At 44.9% G+C, this 24,286-nt stretch overlaps 1 protein-coding gene across 1 annotated transcript in view; it reads right to left on the reverse strand.

Annotated features, from left to right (window-relative positions):
• Positions 1-206: 206 nt before the first annotated feature.
• TEX11 (testis expressed 11) overlaps positions 207-24,286 on the reverse strand; it is a 56,061-nt gene continuing 31,981 nt past the window's right edge. Inside the window, exons 19-29 of the mRNA XM_061598199.1 lie at positions 19,943-20,028; positions 16,579-16,629; positions 16,168-16,208; positions 15,878-15,964; positions 14,617-14,687; positions 11,488-11,604; positions 10,181-10,253; positions 8,082-8,231; positions 7,375-7,483; positions 1,002-1,122; positions 207-416 (exon numbers count right to left, since the gene is read on the reverse strand). Coding sequence (XP_061454183.1) covers positions 225-416; positions 1,002-1,122; positions 7,375-7,483; positions 8,082-8,231; positions 10,181-10,253; positions 11,488-11,604; positions 14,617-14,687; positions 15,878-15,964; positions 16,168-16,208; positions 16,579-16,629; positions 19,943-20,028 — 1,098 coding nt within the window. The 3' untranslated portion in view covers positions 207-224. The remainder of the gene's footprint in view (positions 417-1,001; positions 1,123-7,374; positions 7,484-8,081; positions 8,232-10,180; positions 10,254-11,487; positions 11,605-14,616; positions 14,688-15,877; positions 15,965-16,167; positions 16,209-16,578; positions 16,630-19,942; positions 20,029-24,286) is intronic.

A 24,286-nucleotide genomic window follows, 5' to 3' on the forward strand; every position in this document is an offset into this window, starting at 1 on the left:
AAACTCCTACTGGTGCAGTAGTCTTTTAGGGTTGGGGCTCTGATGTAGCATGTCAGCTGTTGACTGAAATATGGGTGTCTTCATACACAGAGGACCAGTATTCTACCCCCAAACAAGCCAGTTTGCTTTAATAAATGCTTGCTATCACCAATGCATGCTACAATGCTTGCGCCTCTTTAATACAAGCCATTTCTCTGTATGCTCTGGAGCCACAGTTAAGTTCTTCATTCATCTTTCCATACCTGGCTCTCATAGCTGCTTTTCAAAGTTCCCAGGTGACCTAGGAAGTGCATTCCTAAGCCACACCATTGCTCTGCTTCCTTATATCTGCTAGCACAGTAGTGGTATATTCCTGTGTTCCAAGCTCTAGTCATGAGCCAGAGTATCTCCACCTCTGGATAGCTGGCCTGCAGCATCTGCCAATAACCAGAAGAATACAGCAGTGATCAAGGTTTTCATGTCAAGGCTGGTGTAGTGCTAGAAGCAGCTGCACAAACAGGAAAGTGTTTCCTGGACTCCTCACTTTGTTGCTGGCCCTCAGACTTGAGGTGAGCCCCCACCCCGCCCATTTTCCCAAAACAGGAAAGTGTGTGTGTATGTGAGGGAGAGATAGACCAATGTAGCATGGAAATGAAACACAAGAGTTATTACATAATGGAAGCTGGCAGGATTTCTTGTGCATCTGAAGTATTTGGCTTGGTTGCAGACCAAGACAGGCTTAGAAGGATGTGGGCTACAGGTTAGAAGCACCCACCGACACAAAACAGTGCACACACACCCCAAAAACTTTTATGTGCTTTAGCATATCACACTACTGCCACTGAGTATGGAAGAAGGTTCTAAAATGTCTGAAATGCAGATGGCATGCTTTCAACATGGAAAGGCCTTGAAGGGAAACGCCGATAGCTATGCATGCCGGTTTTGAGAGGGCAGCATGCTTGCAAAACTCTTCTCCTAGTGGAAAGGTGTTTCATGTCACTCCCTTCTTTTGTTCAACTCACCGTGCTGCCCAAAATGCTCAGAGCATCTTCAAAATAGCCCCATGCCTCCTCCAGTGCAAAAACATCTGCCTCAATCACGCCGGATGGCAGAGAAAGGTGAATCAAGCTGTGTAGACATTTGCTGCATAGCACCAAAAAAGCAAGGAAAAAGAAATCTCTTGAGCAATCATGTACATAATGCCTGCCTGCCTAATCTGCAAAGCAACCAAGCACAGGGTATGCAGCCTGAAACCATATAAGCATACCTCTTTACAGCTGTCAGTTTGATACCCCTTCCCCACATCTCAAGGTAGGGCAACTTCTCCAAGGGGGACAGTATATAGTCCTTTCTAAACTTTCCAGTGAGGAATGTTCTTCAAAGAGTGCAGGCAGAGCTCTTCACCACATAGTGGTGCCAATTGAGCTTATGCTGATAAGACCCTCAGCTGGAGGAAGGACTGCAGGGAAGCGGAATGTGGGTTCCACTCCTGGAAAGACTGCTGGGGATAAAACAACTGGTACGGTTGGACTTACCGTGAACAGTGTTTCTTCATGGATGCCATGAGGTCTCCACGTGGTTATAGTCCCCAATCAGCTCGAGACAGGAACCTGTCATAATTTTTTCTTGGCTCCTCCCCTTCTTACTGAGGTGATGCCAGTTCTCTTTCTTGACCAGCTCGGAACTTCATCTCAGTGTAACATAGAAAGAACAAATCAGAAGATATAACAACAGAATAAGAGCAGATAACACAGATTGCAGATGGATTTCCCAGCCCCTCATAGGGAGGGTCGTGGAGACCTCATGGCATCCATGAAGAAACACCGTTCACGGTAAGTCCAACCATACCTTCTTTCATGGATGCCAGTGAGGTCTCCACGTGGGACGTACCAAAGCTCGGCCATAGGGTGGGTCTATTGAGGAAGAACCTGCTGGAGAACCCTACGACCGAATGCGGCCTCCGCAGATGCGTATAAGTCCATTTTGTAGTGTTGGGTAAACGACGAAGGTGAGGCCCAAGTTGCTGCCCTGCAGATCTCCTCCAATGGGGCATTAGCTGAAAAGGGCGCTGTTGTGGCTGCCGCTCTAGTGGAATGCGCCGTGATTCCCTGTGGCATGGGTTTACTGAGTGATCTGTAGGCTAAGGAAATACATGCCTTTAGCCATCTAGCTATAGTTGATTTTGACACCTTGTGGCCTAGAGTCGGAGGATGGAATGATACCAGCAGAGATTCCGATCTACGGAATTGAGCTGTCCTATTGATGTATACCTTCAACGCCCTCCTCGCATCGAGGGAGTGCCATGCCCTTTCCATGGGGTGTTTAGGATTTGGGCAGAATGTGGGCAGCACAATCTCCCATTGCAGGTGAAACTGAGACCTGACCTTTGGTATGAAGCTAGGGTCGATCCTCAGTACAACTCTATTGTTATGGAAAATGCAGAGGTGTTTTTGCACTGATAGAGCCTGAATCTCTGATATCCTGCGTGCTGACGTGATTGCTATGAGGAACGTGACTTTGAAGGTGAGTATTCGCAAAGGAACCGTCTGCAGGGGTTCGAATGGAGATTTCTGTAGTGCGGTCAACACTGTATGGAGGTGCCATGAAGGAAATCTGTGCACTACTGGAGGGCTGATAACGGTTGCTCCTCTTAGAAATCTCTTGAGCAGCGAATGTGACGCTGGAGAGACCCCTTCATCTAAAGATAGAACGGATGCGCCGATAGCTGACGTTTGAGGGTGTTAGGACGTAGACCCTGGTGGAGGCCGTCCTGGAGGAACTGCAGGATATGTGGTGCGGATGCCGTCATAGGATTGGTGTCATGCGCTGTACACCAACGCAGGAAAGCTGCCCAAGTGGATTGGTATATCCTGAGCGTAGATGGCCTACGTGACGCCAGGATAGTTGCTGTCGCATCAGGTGAAATATTTAATGCTAACAGCCTGCTCCGTTCAACCTCCAGGCGACTAGCTGAAGCCAGGCTGGGTCTGGGTGGAGGACCGGTCCCTGATGTAACAGGTCGTGTCGATTTGGAAGTGGAAGGGGGGTTCTGACAGACAGCTGGACTAGGTCTGCAAACCACGGTCTTCTCGGCCAGTATGGGGCTATTAGGACCACCTGCGCCTCTTCCCTCCTGATCTTGTTGAGGACTCTGGCGAGGAGTTGGTGGAAACGCATACAGTAGGAGCTGTGGCCAACTCGCCGTCAGTGCATCTATCTGTTCCACCCCACGCATATCGAGGGATCTGATAGTTTGTGTCCGAGGCAAAGAGGTCCACCTCTAATTTTCCGAAGTGTTGTTGAACCATCAGGAAGACGCTTCTGTTGAATGCCCATTCCCCTGGGAATATCTGACATCTGCTGAGCCAATCTGCCCGATCGTTCATTGCTCCCTGCAGGTATTCCGCCGATACAGATGTAAGGCGCTGCTCTGCCCAGGACAGCATGGCTATTGCTTCTCTGCTGAGGAGCTTGGATTGGGTCCCTCCTTGTCTCATTATGTATGATCTGGTCGAGGTGTTGTCTGTTTTGATCAATACATCAGGGTAGTGAAGACTGGGAAAGAAATGCTTCAGCGCCAGGTGAGCTGCCCTCAGTTCCAGCCAGTTGATGGGCCTGGCTGTCTCTGGTGGACTCCAACGTCCTTGTACAAAGAGATCCATATAATGAGCCCCCCAGCCCCAGAGGCTGGCATCTGAAGTAATTATTGCACGAGGCGGGTCCTGTATCGGGATCCCCCTGGACAAATTCGAGTCCCGATGCCACCAGGTGAGAGACTGACGCACTTTGTGTGGTAAGGCAATCACACGGTGTCGCCTCGAGGCGATGTCTCTCTGGAACTTGATCAGAAGATGTTGAAGAGGACGTGAATGAAGTCTGGCCCATGGTGTAACTGCTATAGATGATGCCATCATCCCGAGCAGTTTTGCCAGGCGCATCAAGTCTGATTTCGTTTGGTCGCGTATGGAGCGTGCTAGGTCTGTGATGGCCCGGATTCGTTGTGGCACCAGCGTTATAGTTTGAGCAAGGGTGTCTATCACCATGCCCAGGTGTATAAGTGATTGCGTGGGGTAGAGGTGACTCTTTTGAACATTCACTAAAAAACCGTGGTTTTGTAGGAAACTGAGTGTAAGATTTAAGTCTTTGTTTGCCTGGGTAAACGACTGAGACCTGAGAAGTAGGTCGTCCAGATAAGGGGAGAGGTGCACACCTTTCAGACGTAGGCCTGAGAGTGCTGCTGCCAGTACCTTGGTGAAGATCCTGGGTGCCATGGCAAGTCCGAATGGCAGGGCTTTGTACTGAAAGTGTTTCTTGTCGTATGTGAACCTGAGCAACCTTCTGTGCGTGGGGTGAATTGGAATGTGCAGGTAGGCCTCCTTGAGGTCTATGGATGCCAAATAGTCCTGGGGTTGGAGTGCCTCTCTGATTGAAGCTATAGTTTCCATCCGGAAAGTCCTGCGTTTCAGGAACTGGTTGACAAACCTGAGGTCGAGCACCCCCCTGAATGAACTGTCCTTTTTTGCCACCAAAAAGAAGAGGGAGTACACTCCTGAGAACCGTTCGTCCATGGGGACGGGTTCTATAGCTGAGATTTGTAGAAGGTGCTCTATTTCTGCTAGGAATGTTCCGTGTTTTTGTAGTGATGTCGGTCTGTGTGAGAAGACGAAACGTGGGGGTGGATACTGATGTAACTCCAGTCTGTACCCGTCTTTGATAATGCTCAGGACCCATTTGTCTTTTGTTGTTGTCTGCCATTGGTTTAGGAAGTAATTGAGTCGACCTCCGACAGGTATAGAGTCAGAAACGTTGTTGTGGTTGACGCTGCTGCCTAGTCTGGTAGGACTGCTGTCTATTCTGGTGGAATCTCTGTGGAGGCTTCTGGTTTTGCCAGGGAAAACGGGAGCCTCTAAAATCCCTCTGTCTGTTGCTGAAGAAGGGCCTTGAGCCATGAAAGGAACGCGTCTGGAAAGTGGGAGTATAGCGTGGGAATGGCTTTCTTTCCTCTTTCCCCTGTGAGGGCATAACTTTCTTTTTATCCTTATTGTCCACCAATACCTCCACCAGATTGTCTTCCCCAAATAATTTCCCACCTGTATATTTAGCCATGGCTAGATTAAATCTGGATGCATTGTCCGCATCCCAATGTGAAAGCCATACTAGGCGCCTGGCTACCACTGCCGTGGCCATAGCCCTGGCTGCAAATTGTGAGGAATCCATAGTAGCGTCTGCTACGAAGGCCATGCAGCGTGAGAGTTTTAAAATGGACTTTCGTAACTTGGAGACCTCCAGCTCCTGATTTTGGGCTAGGTCCTCAATCCACAGCAGTGATGCCCTAGAGAATACTGAAGCTGCCACAGAGGCTCTTATGGACATAGCCGTCGCTTCATGTACCCGCTTAAGTGCTAGATCTGACTTGCGCTGTATGGGATCTTTGAGATGAGCATCCCCATCCCGTGGCAAGATCGAATGTGACAGGAGCGCAGTAATAGGCCCATCCACGTCTGGGACCCGCAACTGTTCCATAACACTGGGTTCTAAGGTATATAGTCTATTAGCCCAGTTAGTCCCTCTTTTGGGGTATAGCAGTAGCTCCCACTCCTGTTGAATATTAGCCAACAGCATAGGTGGGCACGGAATGCCCTTAGGCCCGGTCTTAACAGTAGGCAGTACCATAGCTGGCCTGGAGGAGGTAGGTTGTTCCTCAGAAGGAGCAGTCAGCTCCAGGGAAGCAATCACCTTTTTTAATAATGGTTCAAAATGAACTTCCAAAAATAGTCTGACCGAGTTTTGAGCCTCTGTTTCTGAGGCATCGGTCCATTCTCCGTCATCCATGGACCCTGTAGATCCAATTTCTGATAGGGCATCCTGGTGGTCCCGCTCATAATACCCCGTACCCATAGCCACCAAAGTCCGGTCAGGGGAAAGCTGTCTGGCAACCTGGCGTGGTCTCTTACATGGTGGTGGGGGGGCTACTGCCGTAGGCTGTGGGCATTGTGTAGTATTGGGGGGTATCACAGTAAATGGTGGGACCTCCTCTAATAGTGCCTGCTTAAGTTGCCGAATTACGTCAGGCGAAAACAACTGTGCCCAGCGTCATTGAAGGGGTTATTAAAGGAGCTGGCATAGGCTGAGGAGAGAGCTGGGGTGGAGAGACGGATGGGCTTCCGTCGTTCCCTCATCCTCCGATCTGCTGTCGTCCGGCTGCTCCAGTAGATGGCGCTGGACTGCAGGCTCTATCGAACACGTCTCTTGAGTGCCACTCAAGATGGCCGCCGCCGCCTTTTCGGCGGGAAAAATCATTAGGGAGCTGGAAGAGGCAGTAGGCGGTGGTGAAAGGCTCACTTCGCACAGTAGGCCTCCGCCCCGATTAGAGCTGTGCCGCGATGTAGCAGCGAAATTCATGCTCTGATGTGAGGCTTCTTGCCTATGCTCCCTGGCCGGACGTTGCGCGTCCGCTGGAGCTGTTGCCGTCATGCCCAATATCTGCAGGGAACTGACCACAGCAGGAGCTGGGTGCTGCCCTGATTTTTTGTGTCCCTTCTTGTTCTGGGATTGTGGGACAGACGGCGGCCGGGAACTGACTGCAGCAGGAGCTGAGTGCTGCCCTGACCCCTTATGGCCTTGCAGGGATCCGACCACAGTAGCCACTGTGTGCTGCCCTGTTCCTCTAAGGGTTTTTGTCCTGGCGGTCTGAGAAGACGGCAGTGCTTCCATATCTCAGCCAGGAGAGAAAGAATAGGTACGAAAAGAGGAAGAGAAAGATAATAAGAAGTATAGAAAAGAACGAAGGAAAATAGAGGAGCCGTAGGCTGATAGTCTACAGAAGTGAGAGAAAAACAGCCAAAGGTTGTTGCCCGAGCTGAGACAGGAACAGAACTGGCATCACCTCAGTAAGAAGGGGAGGAGCCAAGAAAAAATTATGACAGGTTCCTGTCTCGAGCTGATTGGGGACTATAACCACGTGGAGACCTCACTGGCATCCATGAAAGAAACTATAGACCTCTCATCAAGGGTTTCACTTGTAAGGTCTCTAAGAGAACAGCTGTACATACAGGTGGGATCAATGGTGGATGGTCCCCAGTGGGACTTGTAGGGTTGAAGGCAAGGAGACCAACAATAGGTGGAGCCACAGCTAATGACAGTCTGAACCAACTATAGTTTTGTTCCCATCATCCTCTCTGCTGAGTTCTACAAAGGCAACACAGACTGAGGAGAAGGAAGCTGACAGCCAGTATCAGCCCCTGGACTGATAAGAAGATGGGGCTGACTGAGGTTGGTGAGGCTGTTAAAGGAAAAATACAGATCCTGGGGGAATTTGCCTTCAGTGTACCATACTCTACTGGCCAGGACATATACCCCTTAGTAGAGCTCACCCTCCCCAGTGCAAGCACTTACCTCAATGCGAGTATATCAATAGTCTCATGTTTCCTAAGAAGAGTCAAAGCCATTTTGAGAGCCCTCTTGCACAGTGAGGGATAGTGAGCTGGTGACTCCATGGTCAATGCTTGAGAAAGGAAGGCACAGAGAAGAGAGTCACTTTCAAAGGGCAAAGGTCTCTTGCTATGCTATGCTATTCTACATCAGGCTGCCTGGTGTTGAGAGAAAAGCTGACTGCATCAACAACATGGTGAAGCTGGATGTGTTTCCTGCTATAGATGTTGACATTTATGTGAGCTGGCATAAAATAAGTTCAGCCCACTAATCACCTCCTCTTTTTGATCAGCTGGTGGCTACTGAAGCGACATGACTACCATGAAGGAAAGATCCTGCAAATCAGGTTGGGAGGAGGGGAATGCCAGGTACCTCAAAATAACCAGAAAGCAAATTGGTTCCCCAAGTAGGCAAAAACATCTCTTTCTTCCTCCATCACCACCACCCCAGGTCTCCTCTCATCAGAGCTTTGAAGGCCAAACTTCAAGAAAGTCAGCTGCAGCTAAATAACAGCTGGAAAGGATTTTATCAGGCTCTTACATGCAATAGTTTCCCACCATAGATTGTGATCAAAAGATACTGAGCTTGATAAGAGACCTCGTAACTCACTGGGCTGGGAGATGCATGTTCCCCACCAGAGAGAACAACCGAAGTTCAAACTTGGCTCTTACATGCAATTGTTTCCAAAGTCTTAATCTCCACTTCTGGCAGCTCCAACACATGGTCCAGCAAGCTGCCCACTGCTGGGTCATTCAGCTTAGCTCTGGCTTCAAATTCATAAAGCAGCAGTATTGTGTCTGTTGGGTCTTTGGGGAAATCACCTTTTGAGTAAAAAGATGGTCATAGGTTAGCTGGTCCACTAAATTAGCTTATGCAGTTGTGAGCTTTACTGTGGTTGGCAGCAGAAAGATACCTAAATCAACACAGTTAAAGGAAAAACATAGATCCTGGGGGAAATTGCCTTTAGTGCACCAGTTTCTGCAGATAAGAATATATACCCCCTGGATTGTTAGAGAGCTCTGGCCCTGCTATAAGAGAGCAGGAGGTGACAGCTCCAGGCAGCAGATTGTGGTTGTCATTGAAAAGGAGGGAAATGCTATAATCTTAAAGAAAATTTCTATAAAATGATGTATCGTTGGTACATGACTCCAGAAAAGTTGTCAAAAATGTATAGTAATGTTTCTAATGTTTGTTGGAAATGTAAACAACAAGAAGGATCATTTTATCATATGTGGTGGTTGTGTAAACAGGCAAAATTATTTTGGGCACAGATAGGTAGGATGATGCAAAAATTTTTAAAGATAAATATTCAGTCAAAACCAGAATTTTTTTTATTGGGTTTTATGGATAAACAAATAGAAAAGAAATATGGAAGAATAATATTATATATGATTACGGCAGCAAGATTATTATATGCACAAAAGTGGAAAATGGAATCAACACCAACAACGGAAGAATGGCTGTTGAAATTAATGGACTTAGTAGAGATGGATAAATTGACATGTTTACTTAGAGAAAAATCGACAGATACATTTCTTAAGGAATGGAAGCCTCTCTTAGACTTTTTGTCGAAAGATAAAAATGAAATGATGACAATGGGATTTGACGATTAATTAAGATAGACTATGGAGAAAAGTGATTTTGTATGTATTAAGGGACAGGTTTGATATATATTATATATCTATAGCTGATCTGTGACAAATCGGAAGTCAATTTTTTTATTTTTATTGTGTTATGTTTTTTGATTTTGTTTTGTTGGTTTTATGAAAATTTGAATAAAAATTATTGTAAAAAAAAAAGAAAAGGAGGGAAATGGACTGGCAGGTTGATGTTTACATGGGTATTTGAAGTGTGGAAGCCATGATTGCACACTGAAACACTCTTGACACATCTTCATAAAGGGCCATACAATAGCAAACAAAAAGACTTGTTTCAGTTCCAAGGCTAACCAGGTTTTCTAGTATCAAGGTGTTTGCTTTCAAGTCTCCATCATTAAAGAGTTTCATCTGCAGTCTGTCCCAAGAACTGATGAGAACTTTTAAAGTCCAGGACTCAGTCTTGAAAACTACAGACAAGCAGCGGCCTCATTTGAAAGCATTGTTGTGAGTCCCATCTAAAGCAGGCTTGCTTCCCTGAAAGAATCTCAGCCGCAGGAGCATATTTGAAGCGAATCATTTCAGAGCAAAGGCATTCCCCACCCACCCCGATCCTCTGCTAGCCTCCTCTCACCATATATCACAGGGTCAATCTTTTTATAGTCTTTCCTGCTCTTCCACCATCACTCTTCCCCATATGGCTTAACAGTTGCACCTATACGTAGTATACTTATTAGACTATGCTTGCAATCCTATGCACACTGATTTGGGCATAAATCCTACTCAGTCCACTGGGTTGCCTTCTGAGCAAATATCCCTAGGTTCTAAGAACCCTATGTGACAATAATTTTACTCCATCTGGTTCCAGCTTTGTGCTTTCTTTCTTCATTTTCCCAGGGCTTACGCATCTTCTGCATCCCAAAAGAAGGCACTGTACTTTTCACTAGCAAGGCAAAACATTTTCCATAATAGTCAGCTGGTGAATTGTTTTAATTTTTGTGTATTTTTTACTGTACTATAATTGTTGGAAATGGCTTTGATTTTTTAAAATGAAATTACAGTTTACAAATATTTTTAGAAATAAATAAATGAGGCGACTGTCATAATATACCCATTTTGTGGGCAGAAATATGGAATCAGCAGCAGCATTTGGGGCTGCAGAAGCTCCAACTCACCTGTTTGCTTCAGAACTTTCCAGATCTCCCAGCATGATTGGATGTGTTCAAGGGCCTGAGTCAGCAATTCAGTCTGATTTGCAAATAAATACACACTTTAAAAAAAATATTTAAACTGAAACAGAGTTACACTATTCTCTGGGCAAGGGCAACATACATTTCCCTACTTCTTATGTACACAGTTGGGTAATCAGGGTCCAAATATGGGATTTTAGTTTCTTGATCTGTGCAAATGCAGCCTCAAAACTCTCCAGATAAATACCAAACAGCAAACCCCCTCTGAATACCACTTAACATGAAATCCCTATTCATAGGTCGCCATAAGTAAGGATCAACTTGAAAGCAGTCCATTGCCATTTTTCCAGAAAGACTGTAGGTTCATAAAGTAAAGTGGGAAGGTCTAGGAGGTTGGCCAGGGTATCTCTCTATGGGCAGGCCATTCAACCCAGAGTCATCCAAACAGGATTCCAATTCCAATGTTTCTAACTGGTGTTTTAATGCAGTGGTTTCCAACCTGGGGGCCGGGACCCCCAGGGGGGCCATGAACTAATCCAGAGGGGGCCGTGAACAGTAAAGAAATGAATTATTTATTAATTTTTTTAAAAAGTCTTCACTCCTTCTACACTGTCTGCTTTCCACTGCCGCTGCAGATGACACCTCCCCCTTGCTCCAAACAAGAGGGGAGGCCTTTTGCTGAAGCGCCAGAGCATCTTTCAGGTGCACTAAGGGCAGGCATCTGCCTATAAAATACATGGCAAATACCAAAGGAGGCTGAGGGTGGAGCTACCAGGAAGAAGAGGGGATTACTATCACTGATTCCTGTCTCCTTGCACTGCTGCTACTGGCGACGCCCTTACTTAGAATGAGAGGAGAGGGCTTTTTGTGAAGCAAAGAGAAGCAAGCCTGCAAAGAAAGGCTGCTTTCCCCCTTCCTTCCTGGCAGCCAGCCTGCCTCCCCAGGGGGAGGGGGTCACAAAAAATTTTCAGCTTATAAAGGGGGTCCCGTGATCATAAAGGTTGGGAACCACTGTTTTAATGTTTTAAACTGTGTAACTTATTGTATTATTTTGTTGTGCACCACCGTGGGATGTTATATGAAAGGTGGTTTATATATACCTAAATAAACAAATTTAATAATAAATAAATAAATAAATAAATAAATAAATAAAAATTTCTAAATAGTAAGTGGGTGACCTCCTCTCAGTATGGAACCAAATCACATCCAACAGAAATCCTAGTCGTACCTTGAACTTGCACAAAGCACTAGTCATAAAAGGGCATAAGAGTCTCACTCTGTCCAAACTCTACCTGGTCAGATGGTGTCAAACTGCTCCGTCCTATCTCCAGATCAACTGCAGCAGCCATGAGCAGGCATGTTCTCTGGGCAAGCAGGATAGCTTTATTGGGAGGACAAAACTGAGACAACTGCAACAGGAAATATTAATGGAAGTGTGGCTGTTGTCACCCATTAGCAGGGCAGACAAGCAGTGTTGTGTAACCAAGTGTTTTCTCCCCTCCCCCCCTCCAGTGAGTCCAGTTCCACTGTTTTCCCTCCCACTCTCCCTCCACATTTGCAGAGCCCAGTTATTCCTCCTCTCTGCTCCCATTGAATCTGACCATCCTAAGTTCCCGTGAAAAGCCAGTACAGAAGCAATAGGATCTCTGGGGTACAAAGTGCCTGAGTCACATGCCTGCGCCCTCCTTTTAGGTATTTTCTGCACCATTCATCTTCCTGAAAGATCACAACCAATGATTGTTGATGTTCTGAGCAAAACTGAAATTAGCTCAGCTTGTTCTGTGTTTACATGGTCACAAAGCAAGCGTTGAAATGGTATCTTTTACGTTAAACATATCCTCTAGCCATGAAAAGATCTCTCCCCTCTCAGCTAGATGCAGTAAGCAGAGTTCTGCTGAAGCACATGGATAGTGAGCTTTATGTCAAATCAGCTTTGTAAAAAAGAATGTGATGACACTGCTTCCTCTTCCTTCCTCTTTCAACGCCTTTTAAGTAGAGACCTTATCCCAGTCTGCAACTAAGGTGGAACTGCTTTTTAAGATGTTTTTAAAGCTGTTTTTAAAGTTATTTTGTTTTAACATGTTTTTAAAGATGTTTTGTTTTAATATGTTTTAGAATATTTTTGGTATTTTTGTTTGCTGGCCTGGGCTCCTTCTGGGAGGAAGGGCAGGATATAAATTTAATAAATAAATAAATATTCCCACATTCCCCACAGGTCTGGAACAGACTCTGGGGTAACATCATCTTGACAGTGAAAGCCCTGGGAAGGCAGAACTACCGTGGGACAGTTTCTCAAAGGTTAAGCCAGGAAGATCCACTTTCATTTTCAAAACAGGGTCTCTGGGCCAGTTTCTGGTCTCTAGCATGATGCTACTGATCTCAACAAAATTACTCCAAATTTGCAAAAGTGCAGGCAGGATAAACATCACTTCTGTGGCAATAAAATAAGATTAACTGGAACCTTGAAAGTTTCCCCTAAACTCATCAGCCCAACTTGGCATCTCAACTATAGTCTGAAAATGAAAGATTTTGAATGGTGCAGTGAAGGTCTAGCAACACACCTTCTTACTGAAATACTTAATACATATATACAGTCCTTTTCTTGCAAGCTGTTGAGACTCAAACAAACCATGTCTAATCCATCAGCTTTGGCAGCATACGTATAGAGCAATACCTGACCATGACTTTAAAAAAAGAATTTCAATTCCCAGCAGGTTTGCCAGATGGTTGGGCTACTCCATTTGCCTGCTATTCACATTCCATTACAGATCACGATGCTCCTTTACATTTCAGCAGAGCCCAGTAACCACCAAACGCTTCTCTACCCTAAACATACCTTTGTTGGCAGTGAATCATAAGGCTGATTGTATATTCACTGAAGTCCCAGCTCACCAATTGGCCAGTTAGGATAGCTGATTTTAATACAGTTCTCAGAATGGCACAGAAGTTATTTTGATTTCCCTCCCAGGGTCCTACATTTAGTGGCTCAAACATTTTCTTAATAACCAGTCCAGGTTGGCATAGTGGATGCTGTGTATTAGGCTGTGTACAGTACACACTAACCCGTTTGTAGCACAAATTTGTAGTTTTTCTTCATCTGGAATTGTTCACGCTCTTCCTCAACATGCTACTTTCAATCTAGATTGATTCTAGTTCCTGCTGTCCACAAGGATGGATGTGGTTACTGTGGTAATTGAACGCAACCCCCTTGATTAGGTTATCCTCACCTTGTCCTCCCTGCACATTCCCCAGGGGAATGGATGGTGCTCACTCACAACATCATTGGGCAGGTGTGGTGGATACACCCATTGCAGGAACCACCTACATCTGTTTTCAAATGGACAAATTGCAGAGTAATGCAGAATCAAACTGCAATGAGTTTTTATTTTTGGAATGAAAATAAACTTTCTCAAGTAATGTTATTCAGGGGCAAAAATATGCAGTAGATCTAGATTTTGTATGGACTATATAGAAAAAACAAATGCTTAGTCTCCATTGCTTCTAGAAAAAAATGTCATGTGTACGCAGCCTTAATTAAAGCTGTCCATTAGGAGTTAAAGCTGATATGACCTCTTCTACCCATGTTACAGACTTAGTTATGCTTCTGGAAACATCAATGGCAAGCTTGCCAAATCACAGTAATCAGCTTGTTATAGGATTGTGGGGTTGGGACAGATGATGTCTTTGCATCCCCTTTCCAGCTTCTTATTTGGAATTTGTACAGGTGGAGTTATAGTAGAAGAACCTACTGAGCTAGTCATACTAGTCCCTTTTATACGTTAATAGTCCTAGCCAAGTTAGTTTTTTTGTTTGCTTGATGGGCCAATCTGAAAATAAAAAAATGTGACCCAGGGTAGTCCTGTTGCTATGGGATCTCTCTCAGGGGAAAGGCTCTCCTCCCCCTTCATCCTGGAGCCAAGAGGTGGCCTGTGTGTGTTAGGAGTAGTCTGATTTGGAGCTGGAAGCTGAAAAGACAGAGAGAGGCTTGCTCTCTGTGTTGAAACCAAGGGCATGGCTTTGGGGGATCCCGCAGAAGCCTTATGGGGAACTAAGAACTGTTGGGCTGTTAATGCTGAGATCCCCTCCATCTTTACATGCAGGTTGTATGTATGTATAAATAAACTATATATCATAAAGACACCATAGGCTCTGCTGACTTTCATTCCAAGAATACCAAACCCTGGGTAAGGGTAGGAACCCCTGGAAGTCTCACACTGCTTAGAGACTGGGGTGTATGCAACAGGCTGTTAGCTTTCTGTGACCAAATTCTGTAACATGGCACAAAGAATAAATGACTGACACTCTGTAAACTGGGGAGTGCCAAGTGAGACACTCTGAAGAGCATTTTTGTGAACTGTAGCAGAGCTTGAAATAAAACCATTAACTGCAGCACACAAAAGAATGTTGACAAAAGCACATACCTTGAATGACATTACAAAGAAATCTCTCATCAGTCTTGGGCAGCTCTCACACTGGACAGCCAGGTTCCAAGCTCATACAGCAAATCAGAAAGAAGGCCAGGGTTAAAACACACACACACACACACAACAAAAGCCAACTCCTCTGCCTAATGCAGGGCCTTGTATCTTCTGCCAGGCTAAGCAGGTTCAATATTAACTTCAAGTAAGATGTGACATACATTTAGGATCAACAGGAAACAACCAAAGTTAAGCATCAGTATCTTATTTCTAGTAGTGTATTAGCCAGTTCAGAAGTGTAGGGTCCCTTCACGATAGTCAGAGCCACACACCCTCCCCTTCCCTTTTGAAGCTGGATTGAGAATGAGATTTTTGTTAGGGCCTTCTCCCACAACAAAGATGTCCCTAGGAGCCAATAAACATGAAAGGGAAGAATTACTGCAAAGAGCCTTCTCAGTGGATGACTCATCTCATTTCACTCTGATTGGCTCCTATCAGTAGGAAAGGACAAGGAAGCATGTTAGAATACTCTTCTCAGTCGGTACCACACTCCCCTTTCATGCTGATTGGCTCATAGGATGCTGGAGACATAGGGACTCTGCTTCCAAAAAAGTAAGGGGTTTTACCCACACATCCCAAGATGACAACTACACCCCTGCTTATTTCCATAGCCGATCATTTTGTCAATGAAAATATTCATGCCACAAAACAAGATTCTGAATACAAGCAGAGAACTCCACAGGAACATCTTCAACTATATTGTTGCTACACAGTCAACATTGCCTTTTTCCTTTTTTAATTTTCCTTTTTATCTCTTCCAGTCCCCCTCCTTCACTGTGGAATAAATGTTCATGTGGCAAAGGGGTCATGTGACTCAGTTGCCATGAGCAACTGTTAAGCAAAAATGTGCAACAAAAGCTACACAATTCATCATACGTAAGCACAGATTCACTGCATTCAATCTATAATAACAGATTGCTGTTCCTTGTTTTGATGATCACAAGGGATAATTGTGGTCCCTTTAAATGTATTTTGCTCCCATGTGTAAAGATCTGTTCTTAGAAGGGATTGTGATATCTTTTGGTTGATGCATGCATAGCCAAGACCACATCAGTAAAAACTTTCTACTCTACCCTCCTTAGCTTATAACCTTGTTGCCCTCAGCTTAGGTTTTGGACTCTGTAGTTAGGGTAGCAAGGGGACTTTTCAGTTCATTCTCTAGAAGATGGAGGTGTTTCCATGTGATCCCAAGACAACCACCTACCTATCTTCCTGAACCACTGAGCTTCACTGACTCTCATTTCCAGTATCCCATTCTCCATTCTGGATAGTCCATCAAGTCTGTGGTGAGCTGGAACAAGAATATGCAACATGGTTAGAGAATACACAGCATGTACTGCATTATACAAATTGTGGAATCTTACTGGGACTTTTAAAAATAATCTAGGTAAACATCTATCATGGACCTGAGCTGGACTAGGTGACTTTCCCCAACTGCTCCTATTATTCTGTCCTTGCTACGTGAATGAGAGGTATAAAAACACACATAGCTACCTGCAGTCAGGTATGTTAGAAGGGTCTCCATATCTACAATTCTAAAAATGAAAGGGGAGGAAATTACCAAACAGCACTTTAGAGAATATTGACTTTCTTGTAAAGATCTCTTCTTCTCAGTGTTAGGAAGGTAGTTAGGAACTTCAGACTACAAATGTGTTCAATTCACATTACTGCATCTTCACAACAGCCCTAATAGGAAGGCTGCTATTATTATAATTACAAAGATGGACAGCAAAGGCTACAAAAACAGTGGCTTGGCTAACCACCATCCCTGACCTTGAGTCCATGGTTGAAATGACATTTGTGTCCAGGTCCAATATACAATATGTCAGTAGAAATTTCAGTTAATCTTCCTCACCTACATCTTGTACAAAGTGAATATGAACAGCTGTAAGAAGGGCAACTCACATCTCTTCAGATTTTACTGCAACTTTGGACAATACAAGTCGAATCAAACATCTGTAGGCAAAAGAAATTACAGAAAATAATTCTTAGCAACCCTGTTACTCAACGCACCAGCCTTTCCTACCCTATATGTTCTGTCCTCTCCATTTATTTCATTATTATTATTATTATTATTATAATGTTTATTGCTTGTTACTCAAAGGTCTCCAAGCAATTTACCACATTGTTAAAAACCAAAATTAGTATTTCATACCAAATAATAAAACAAAACCACCCCCGTATAGCCACAGACAGTTTTGGCTGCACACTCATACAAACAACATAATCTTCGCCTATCAAATGCCTGGGGAAAAAATAAGTCTTTGCTTGGCATTGGAAAGATGTAAATGAAGGCATCAGGCGGATCTCACTGAGGAGTGCATTTTACAGACCGGGAGCCACAAATGAAAATGCCCTCTCTCTTGACACCACCTCCAAGCCTCCCTCAGAGGGGGGAGCTGCAGAAGGGCCGCAGAAGAAACTCTAAGGGTCCAGGTAGGTTCATATTGGGAGATGCATTCCAAAAGATATTGGGGTCCTGAGCCATAAAGAACTTTATAGGTCAAAACCAGCACTTTGAATTGGGCTTGGAAACATAAAAGCAGCCAGTGAACTGGAACAGGATTGGGGAGGAGCATTCCCATGCCAAATCCTGCACCTCTTCAATCTGTAGCCACCATCAGCAATGCAACTTTACACCAGCCCAACACCTGGTGTGATAAATGTTCCTCCCATTGGCTTACATAGAGGGGAGGGATTAAAAATAGTCATCCTCCAGGCACCTCCACCCCACCCACATTAAAATGACAGAGTATAGCATATGGTGCAAAAGGACACTCAATCAGACAGCACATTACCACCACTATATAAACCCCACACAGGGAGACCAGGACTCGGAGTTCCAGAGAGGTGACTCAGATGCAGAGCTTGGAAAAGTTACTTTTTTGAACTACAACTCCCATCAGCCCAATCCAGTGGCCATGCTGGCTGGGCTGATGGGAGTTGTAGTTCAAAAAAGTAACTTTTCCAGGCTCTGCTCAGATGATAGGGTGTGCAGCATATATATCTCTTGCTGTGCACAATTAGAGTTTACTTGGGACAACTCTGGCAATGGGAAACTATAGAGAAAGGACACTTCACACACAAAGGGAGTACTCTGCAAAAAAAAAAATCAACACAGCCTGGCCTGCTATCATAGGGCCCATCCACACGGGAACTGAAAGACAGAGTAAAGACGCAGCTTTTGCCATCGTGATAGATTTGCAAGGATCACACTTCCCACCTTCAAATCTGCTGTTTTCCGTTCACACTAGTCAGCGTTTCTCTGGGAAGGATTTGTGTCGCTGTTTTGTGTCCCCACCCCCTATTTTGCATGTTTACTGCCTCCAGAGTATCAATATTGCTAATGGAGAAAGGGATGCTTTTTGGGGGCAGTTTCATGGTTTCTTGTCAATTGCATGCCTCTCCCAGCTGAACATCTTCTCCACCTCCCGCTCTAGTCATTACAGCGTAAATGAGTTCTGTCCCCTTCGGTTTCTTGGGGATTGAGGGGGCACCCCTTCCCCTTCAAAGTCCTTCTCTTCTTCACGTGTGTGTATGTGAGGGACAGAGAGAGAGGACTGGCACTCCCTGCCCAGAGCTTGGAAAAGTTATTTTTTGAACTACAACTTCCATCAACCAAATCCAGTGGCCATGCTGGCTGGGGCTGATGGGAGTTGTAGTTCAAAAAAGTAACTTTTCCAAGCTCTGTCCCCGCCTCTCTTTTGCCCCGGAGTGGCACATTGACTTAAGGAGCCACATTCCTCTATTGCAACCTCCTTTTTCTTGTCCTCACTCTTGGGTTCTTCGGAGCGGTTGCTCGCATGACCTTCTCCCACTCTGAAAGGATGAGGCATTCTTCTGCCCTTTAACTTTGTGTGTGTGTATTTCCCTGCTTCCTGTGTGGGAAAGCTTCCCCACCCCCAAGACAAAGGGAAGGCAAGGGGAGAATGTGTGACACTTTCTCCCTTGTTCCTCTACCCTTCCGTCCTTTCTTCCCAACTGCAGAGGCTGAGGTGAATCCCAGCCAGCCAGCCGCTCCCTCTTGGCAAATCACTGCAGGACAAACCAGGGTCTAATGAGGGAAAAGGGGAGGGCAGGGTGTGACTGCCTTCTACCACATCACTTGTAATTGGGGGATACAACGATATTGGGAAATGGAGCCCATCGCTGGTTTCAAGGAGCGAGGGGAGGGAAAGGAAGGCTGTATCAAATGCAGGAGGACAGAGTGAAGCTAGAAGTGGCTGGTTAAGCTGCAGGAAACAAAATGGAACTCATGGAGAGTTTAGTGGGCGGAGAAAGGGGAGGATCTGAAAGCGAGGATCCACCCGCCCAGCAAAAAATGTTAAAGCAAGGCATGCACATGCAGGAACTCAGCGAAGTGGAGACGGTTTTTCCTTCACTTTTCACATTATCCCCGGATTGGTTTAATGCAGATTTAAAGGGAAAAACTGAGTCCTACCTTCTTTTTGCCTGCAACGTCATGTGAACTCTGCAAATTTAATGGGGATGCAAATAGCACCAGACTCACACTAAACCTCCGTGTGAACCAGCCCATACAGAGGAACTTGTGCGCTTTGCTAACACTTCTCTGCCTAGATCCCTAAGAAATTTTCCACCTTAAGGGTCCCTTTTGGTAGTTCTGCTACCCTCAGAAGCTTGGAGTGGTGGCGGCCAGGAGACGGCATTATCTGTGGGAGCCCGTAAGTTGTGGAACTCCCTCCCCACAGAGGTCTGGCAAGTTCACTGTACAATTTTTGGCAAATACTGAAGATGTACTTCTTTATCCTGGCCTGTGACACCTGAGATGTATATTTAAGACCCACTCTATTTTTGTGATGCTGTCATTTTAGGTAGTTTTTAACTGTTTTTAATTCTGTATTTTAAAACTGTTGTGACCCGCCCTGGGACCTTTGGGTGAAGGGTGGGCAATAAATCTAAATAAGAATGAGAAGATACTATTTCTTGTCTGAACTCTGTTGTTCAGACAGACTTGCCTCCCAATAGCAGAGAGCAGTATCCTCCATGCTGTTGTTTTTATGCTGTTTTTGCATTTTCTGGTGTTGTTTTTACAAATCAAATTCTAGTCTGGGACACTTGAAAGGTATTCTAGCTTCTGCCCAGATACAAGTTAAGACTAGGGCAGCATGAGGATATGTAAGCCAGGATTGAGGTTCTCACATTTGGCTAACAACATAACCTTTCCAATCAATCAATTGCATTTAAATACGAAGGACATTTTAATGACAATCAATTAAAGAAAGCAAAATTCGGTGTTTATGTTACTTACTTTAAAGCTGTCATTGCTTGTTGGCAATCTTGCAAGTGCTGAGATAAATATCCCAAGGCCTTAATAGCTACACACTGTTGATCATTCTGGGGGTAGAGAATGACATTAGTTCAGTTAGTGATATAAATAATATATCTTGGTATGCATTGCATAGCTTGAATATCAAACTATACATTTTTCTTTCTGTAATGCAAAGTCAGTCAACACCATCAGGCTTCAATAATCCCAAAACCATGCATTTGGGAAATTTTATTCAAAGTATAAAATTCAGAAGACAAACCAGTATTTATTTAACATAAGCCATAATATAATAGAGTGTAATATATACCCTCATATGTAACATCCTATAAATGCAGGATATATTCCATCAGGGTGCAGCAGAAAGAGAGATGGGACTGCTGGACTAGTCTATTGGCTCTGTGGCAGGCCAGCTCCATTTGGCTCTTTCCTTCATCAACTGTTACCTGGTAGCAGCCATGCCTGGTAGCAAAGACCTTCTTATTCCAACAAGCCTTTGGAATTGAAGGCTAAGGATAGGGCGTGAAGGGTGCTGCATTGCGAATGTCTATTATATTATTTTTAAACTAGTTTGAACTCTTTTAGCTATACGTGTGTATGGTTTTAGTATTGGAAATAGTTTAATCTTATTTTAATGTAGACTTTGTATGTTTTTAATTATATGTATTTTTTATCTGGAAGCAGCCATGAGTTCCAGTTTTGGAAAAAGGGCGGGGTATAAATAAAGACAATAATAATAATAATGCCAGCAGACTATAGCAGAGAAAGAGAGAGAGAGAGAGAGAGATGGAAAGCAGGGATACTCTGTCAGCTCTGCTGAGGGACCACCTTTATTTAGCTTCTTCTGTCCCTCAACTGATTCCATTATGGGTAGTCATTATAAGTTTAAGAACTGGTGTCTGAGTTTGCTTTTTTCCTCTTCCCTCATAATCCCTTTCACCTTTTGTGTTATGTCTTTTAGATTGTAACCCTGTTTTTATTATCTTATGTAAGCTGCTTCAGGTGCCTTTTTGGCTGAAGAGCAGAGTAAAAATGTTTTTCACAACAACCTCATTAAACATATTTTCACTGAACAATCTCTTGTCTGGAGATGGATAGCGAGACAGAAAGAAACACTAGATTGTTGCATTAATTTTAGGTTAAAAGATATATTCATGTGCTTAAATAAATTCACATTTCTTTGTGTTCCAGGCAGCTGTAGGCTATAGTAAAAGTCTTTAAATAGCTAGAATGTAACAGCTCAGATCTTTTAATAAGTTTCATGAAGAACAGGATATAAAAATAGATGCCATCAGTAAGAATGGTATCTCATAAGTGGGAATGGAAGAGCACTATGTGAAGGAGCCAGACAAGCTAGACAAAGGTTGCAATTCTAATTATACTTACTAGAGAGTAAATCCCACTGAACTCAGATGGACTTGCTTCTCAATAAGCATTGAGAATTGCAGTGTTAAGATTGTAAAAGATACGCTAGTTTAGGAGTGAATTCTTCAAATATATTTTGGTTTGCACATTTTGGTTTGCACATCTTTGTAAGCCAAGGCACACAAAAGTAGCTTTGTTTAAAACAACAGACCCTGATCCTAGCAGGTCAGCCAGCCTTGATTTCCCCCCATCCCCCAAGAATTATTTGGCAGAACGAACGACTTCTGATGAACTGCATCATACAATTGGCGGTGATCTGACTGTTCCTGAAAAATCCCACCCTGGACCCATTGGTTTGTGACAACTACTGACTGGCAGCAAATACCCCCTTTTTAGGCGAGGTGATTGAGAGGGTTGTGGGACAGCAATTGCAACTACTCTTGGATGAAACAAATTATCTTGACCCATTCCAACCGGGGTTCAGTCCTGGTTATGAGACCAAATCAGGCTTGGTCACCCTGATGGATGACCTTTCTCAGGAGAAGGGCAGGGGGAGTGTGACCCTGTTATTCTTACTTGATCTCTTGGCAGCTTTTGATACCATTGACCATGATATCCTTCTGGGCTGACTTGGTGAGATGGGTACTGGAGGTAGGGCCAGTTCTAAAGGGCAGCCAGGTGGGGCACTGGCTTTGGATGGGGTTGTTCTCCCTCTGAAAGAGCAGGTTCATAGTCTGGGGGTGCTCCTGAATCCATCTTTGTTGCTAGAGGCCTAGGTGACCTCAGTGGCTAATAGTGCCTTTTACCAGCTTCAGCTGCTGTCATTTCTGGACTGGGAAAGCCTTACCATTATTGTCCATGCACTAGTAACTGCCAGGCTGGATTACTGTAATGTACTCTATGTGAGGCTGCCCTTGAGGTTGGTCAGGAAGCTGCAGCTGGTGCAAGATGTGACAGCACGACTGATCACTGGTACAGGGTATTGCCAACATGTCACCCGCTGATGAAAGAATTGCACTGGCTGTCCATTAGCTACCAGCAGGGCCAGCGCCAAAGGGCGGCCAGGTCAGGCCAAGGCTGAGGGCCCCTGTGGCCCAGAGGGGCCCCTGAAGGACCCCTCCTTAGAATGTGGGGGAAATGCTCCCCTTTTGCAATCCTCGGCAGGGTCTACTCCCAACCCTGCAGCAGATAGCAGAGACAGAGCTCCCAGCCCCCCCTACAGATTGTGCAGGCCTGCGGTGCCTACCCGCTCCACCTACCTCTCCTCCCTTTCTGTGAATGCCCTGTGTGCTGTGTGCAGATGACATCAACCAAGATGGCAGCAGAGGCTTCTCTAAGGAGCTGATGCCCCTACCGCCATCTTGACTGATGGCAGGCATGTGTGCGTACGCAATGTAGCGCACATGGGTGCCATCAATGAAGATGGTGGAGGGGGTATCAGCCCCTTAGAGAAGCCTCCGCTGCCATCTTGGTTTATGGCAGCGACTTGCATGCTCAGCGTGCAGGGCATTCACAGAAAGAGAGAAGAGATAGGTGGAGCAGTCCCACTAGGTCTGTAGGGGGGGCTGTGAGCAGGGGCGCCGGGGCAGGCTGGCGCCCAAGGGCCCAGTCACACCTGGCACCGGCACTGGCTACCCGACCAAGTTCAAGGTTCTGGTTTTGGTGTACAAAGCCCTATACAGCTTGGACCAAGTTACCTGAAAGATCGTCTTACCCCTTATATACCCAGTCGATCACTGCGCTCTGCAGGTGAAGGCCTCCTGCAGATACCATCTTATCAGGAGGTTTGTTCCGCACAACATAGGAAGTGGACCTTTAGTGTAGTGGCACCTGCCCTGTGGAATTCCCTCTCCTTAAATATTAGACAGGCACCATCTCTGTTATCTTTTCGGCACCTACTGGAGACATTCTTCTTTCAACAAGCCTTTTAAGTAGAGACCTTATCCCAGCCTGTATCTGTGTTGGAATTGCTTTTAAGCTTTTTTAAAGCTTTTTTAAAAAACATGTTTTTCAAGATGTTTTGTTTTACTATATTTTAAAGTCTGTTTTTATGATGTTTTAATGATGGTGGATGTTCAACCTGTTCTGGATGGGGTTGCACTCCCTCTGAAGGAGCAGGTCCGTAGTTTGGGAGTTCTTTTAGAACCATCCTTGTCATTAGAGGCACAGGTAGCCTCGGTGGCACAGAGTGCTTTCTATCAACTTCGGTTGGTGGCCCAACTACGCCCCTGTCTGGACAGGGCCAACCTTGCTTCAGTTGTCCATGCACTGGTAACCTCTAGATTAGACTACTGCAATGCACTCTACGTGGGGCTGCCTTTGAAGACGGTTCGGAAGCTGCAGCTCGTGCAAAATGCAGCGGCCAGAATGTTGACAGGGACTCGGAGGTCCGATCATATAACACCGATTCTGGCCCGCTTGCATTGGCTGCCTATATGCTTCCGGGCTCGATTCAAGGTGCTGGTTTTAACCTATAAAGCCTTACACGGCCTGGGACCACAATAACTGTTGGAAAGCATCTCCCGATATGAACCTACCTGTACACTGCGATCAACATCTAAGGCCCTCCTCCGGGTGCCGACTCAGAGAGAAGTCCGGAAGGTAACAACGAGAAAAAGGGCCTTCTCAGTGGTGGCCCCCAAACTATGGAATTCGCTCCCTGATTAGGTATGCCTGGCGCCGACGTTACTATCCTTTCGGCGGCAGGTAAAAACCTTCCTCTTCTCCCAGGCATTTTAACATCTTAACATGCTAACAGTTTAACATTTTACATTTAATATACAACATTTTAACATCTTAATATATTAATCAGTTTAATACTTTTTAACAGTTTATATTTTAGTACGAAGTTTTGTATTTGTTTATGTGTTTAATTATGTTTTGGTTTTTGGTATTTCATTTCATTTTTAGTTGTTTAATAATGTTTTAATTGTATTGGATGTTTATATGTTTATATGTTTA

The sequence above is a fragment of the Rhineura floridana genome, chromosome 16 (assembly GCF_030035675.1).
Source record: "Rhineura floridana isolate rRhiFlo1 chromosome 16, rRhiFlo1.hap2, whole genome shotgun sequence".
NCBI lineage: Eukaryota > Metazoa > Chordata > Lepidosauria > Squamata > Rhineuridae > Rhineura > Rhineura floridana.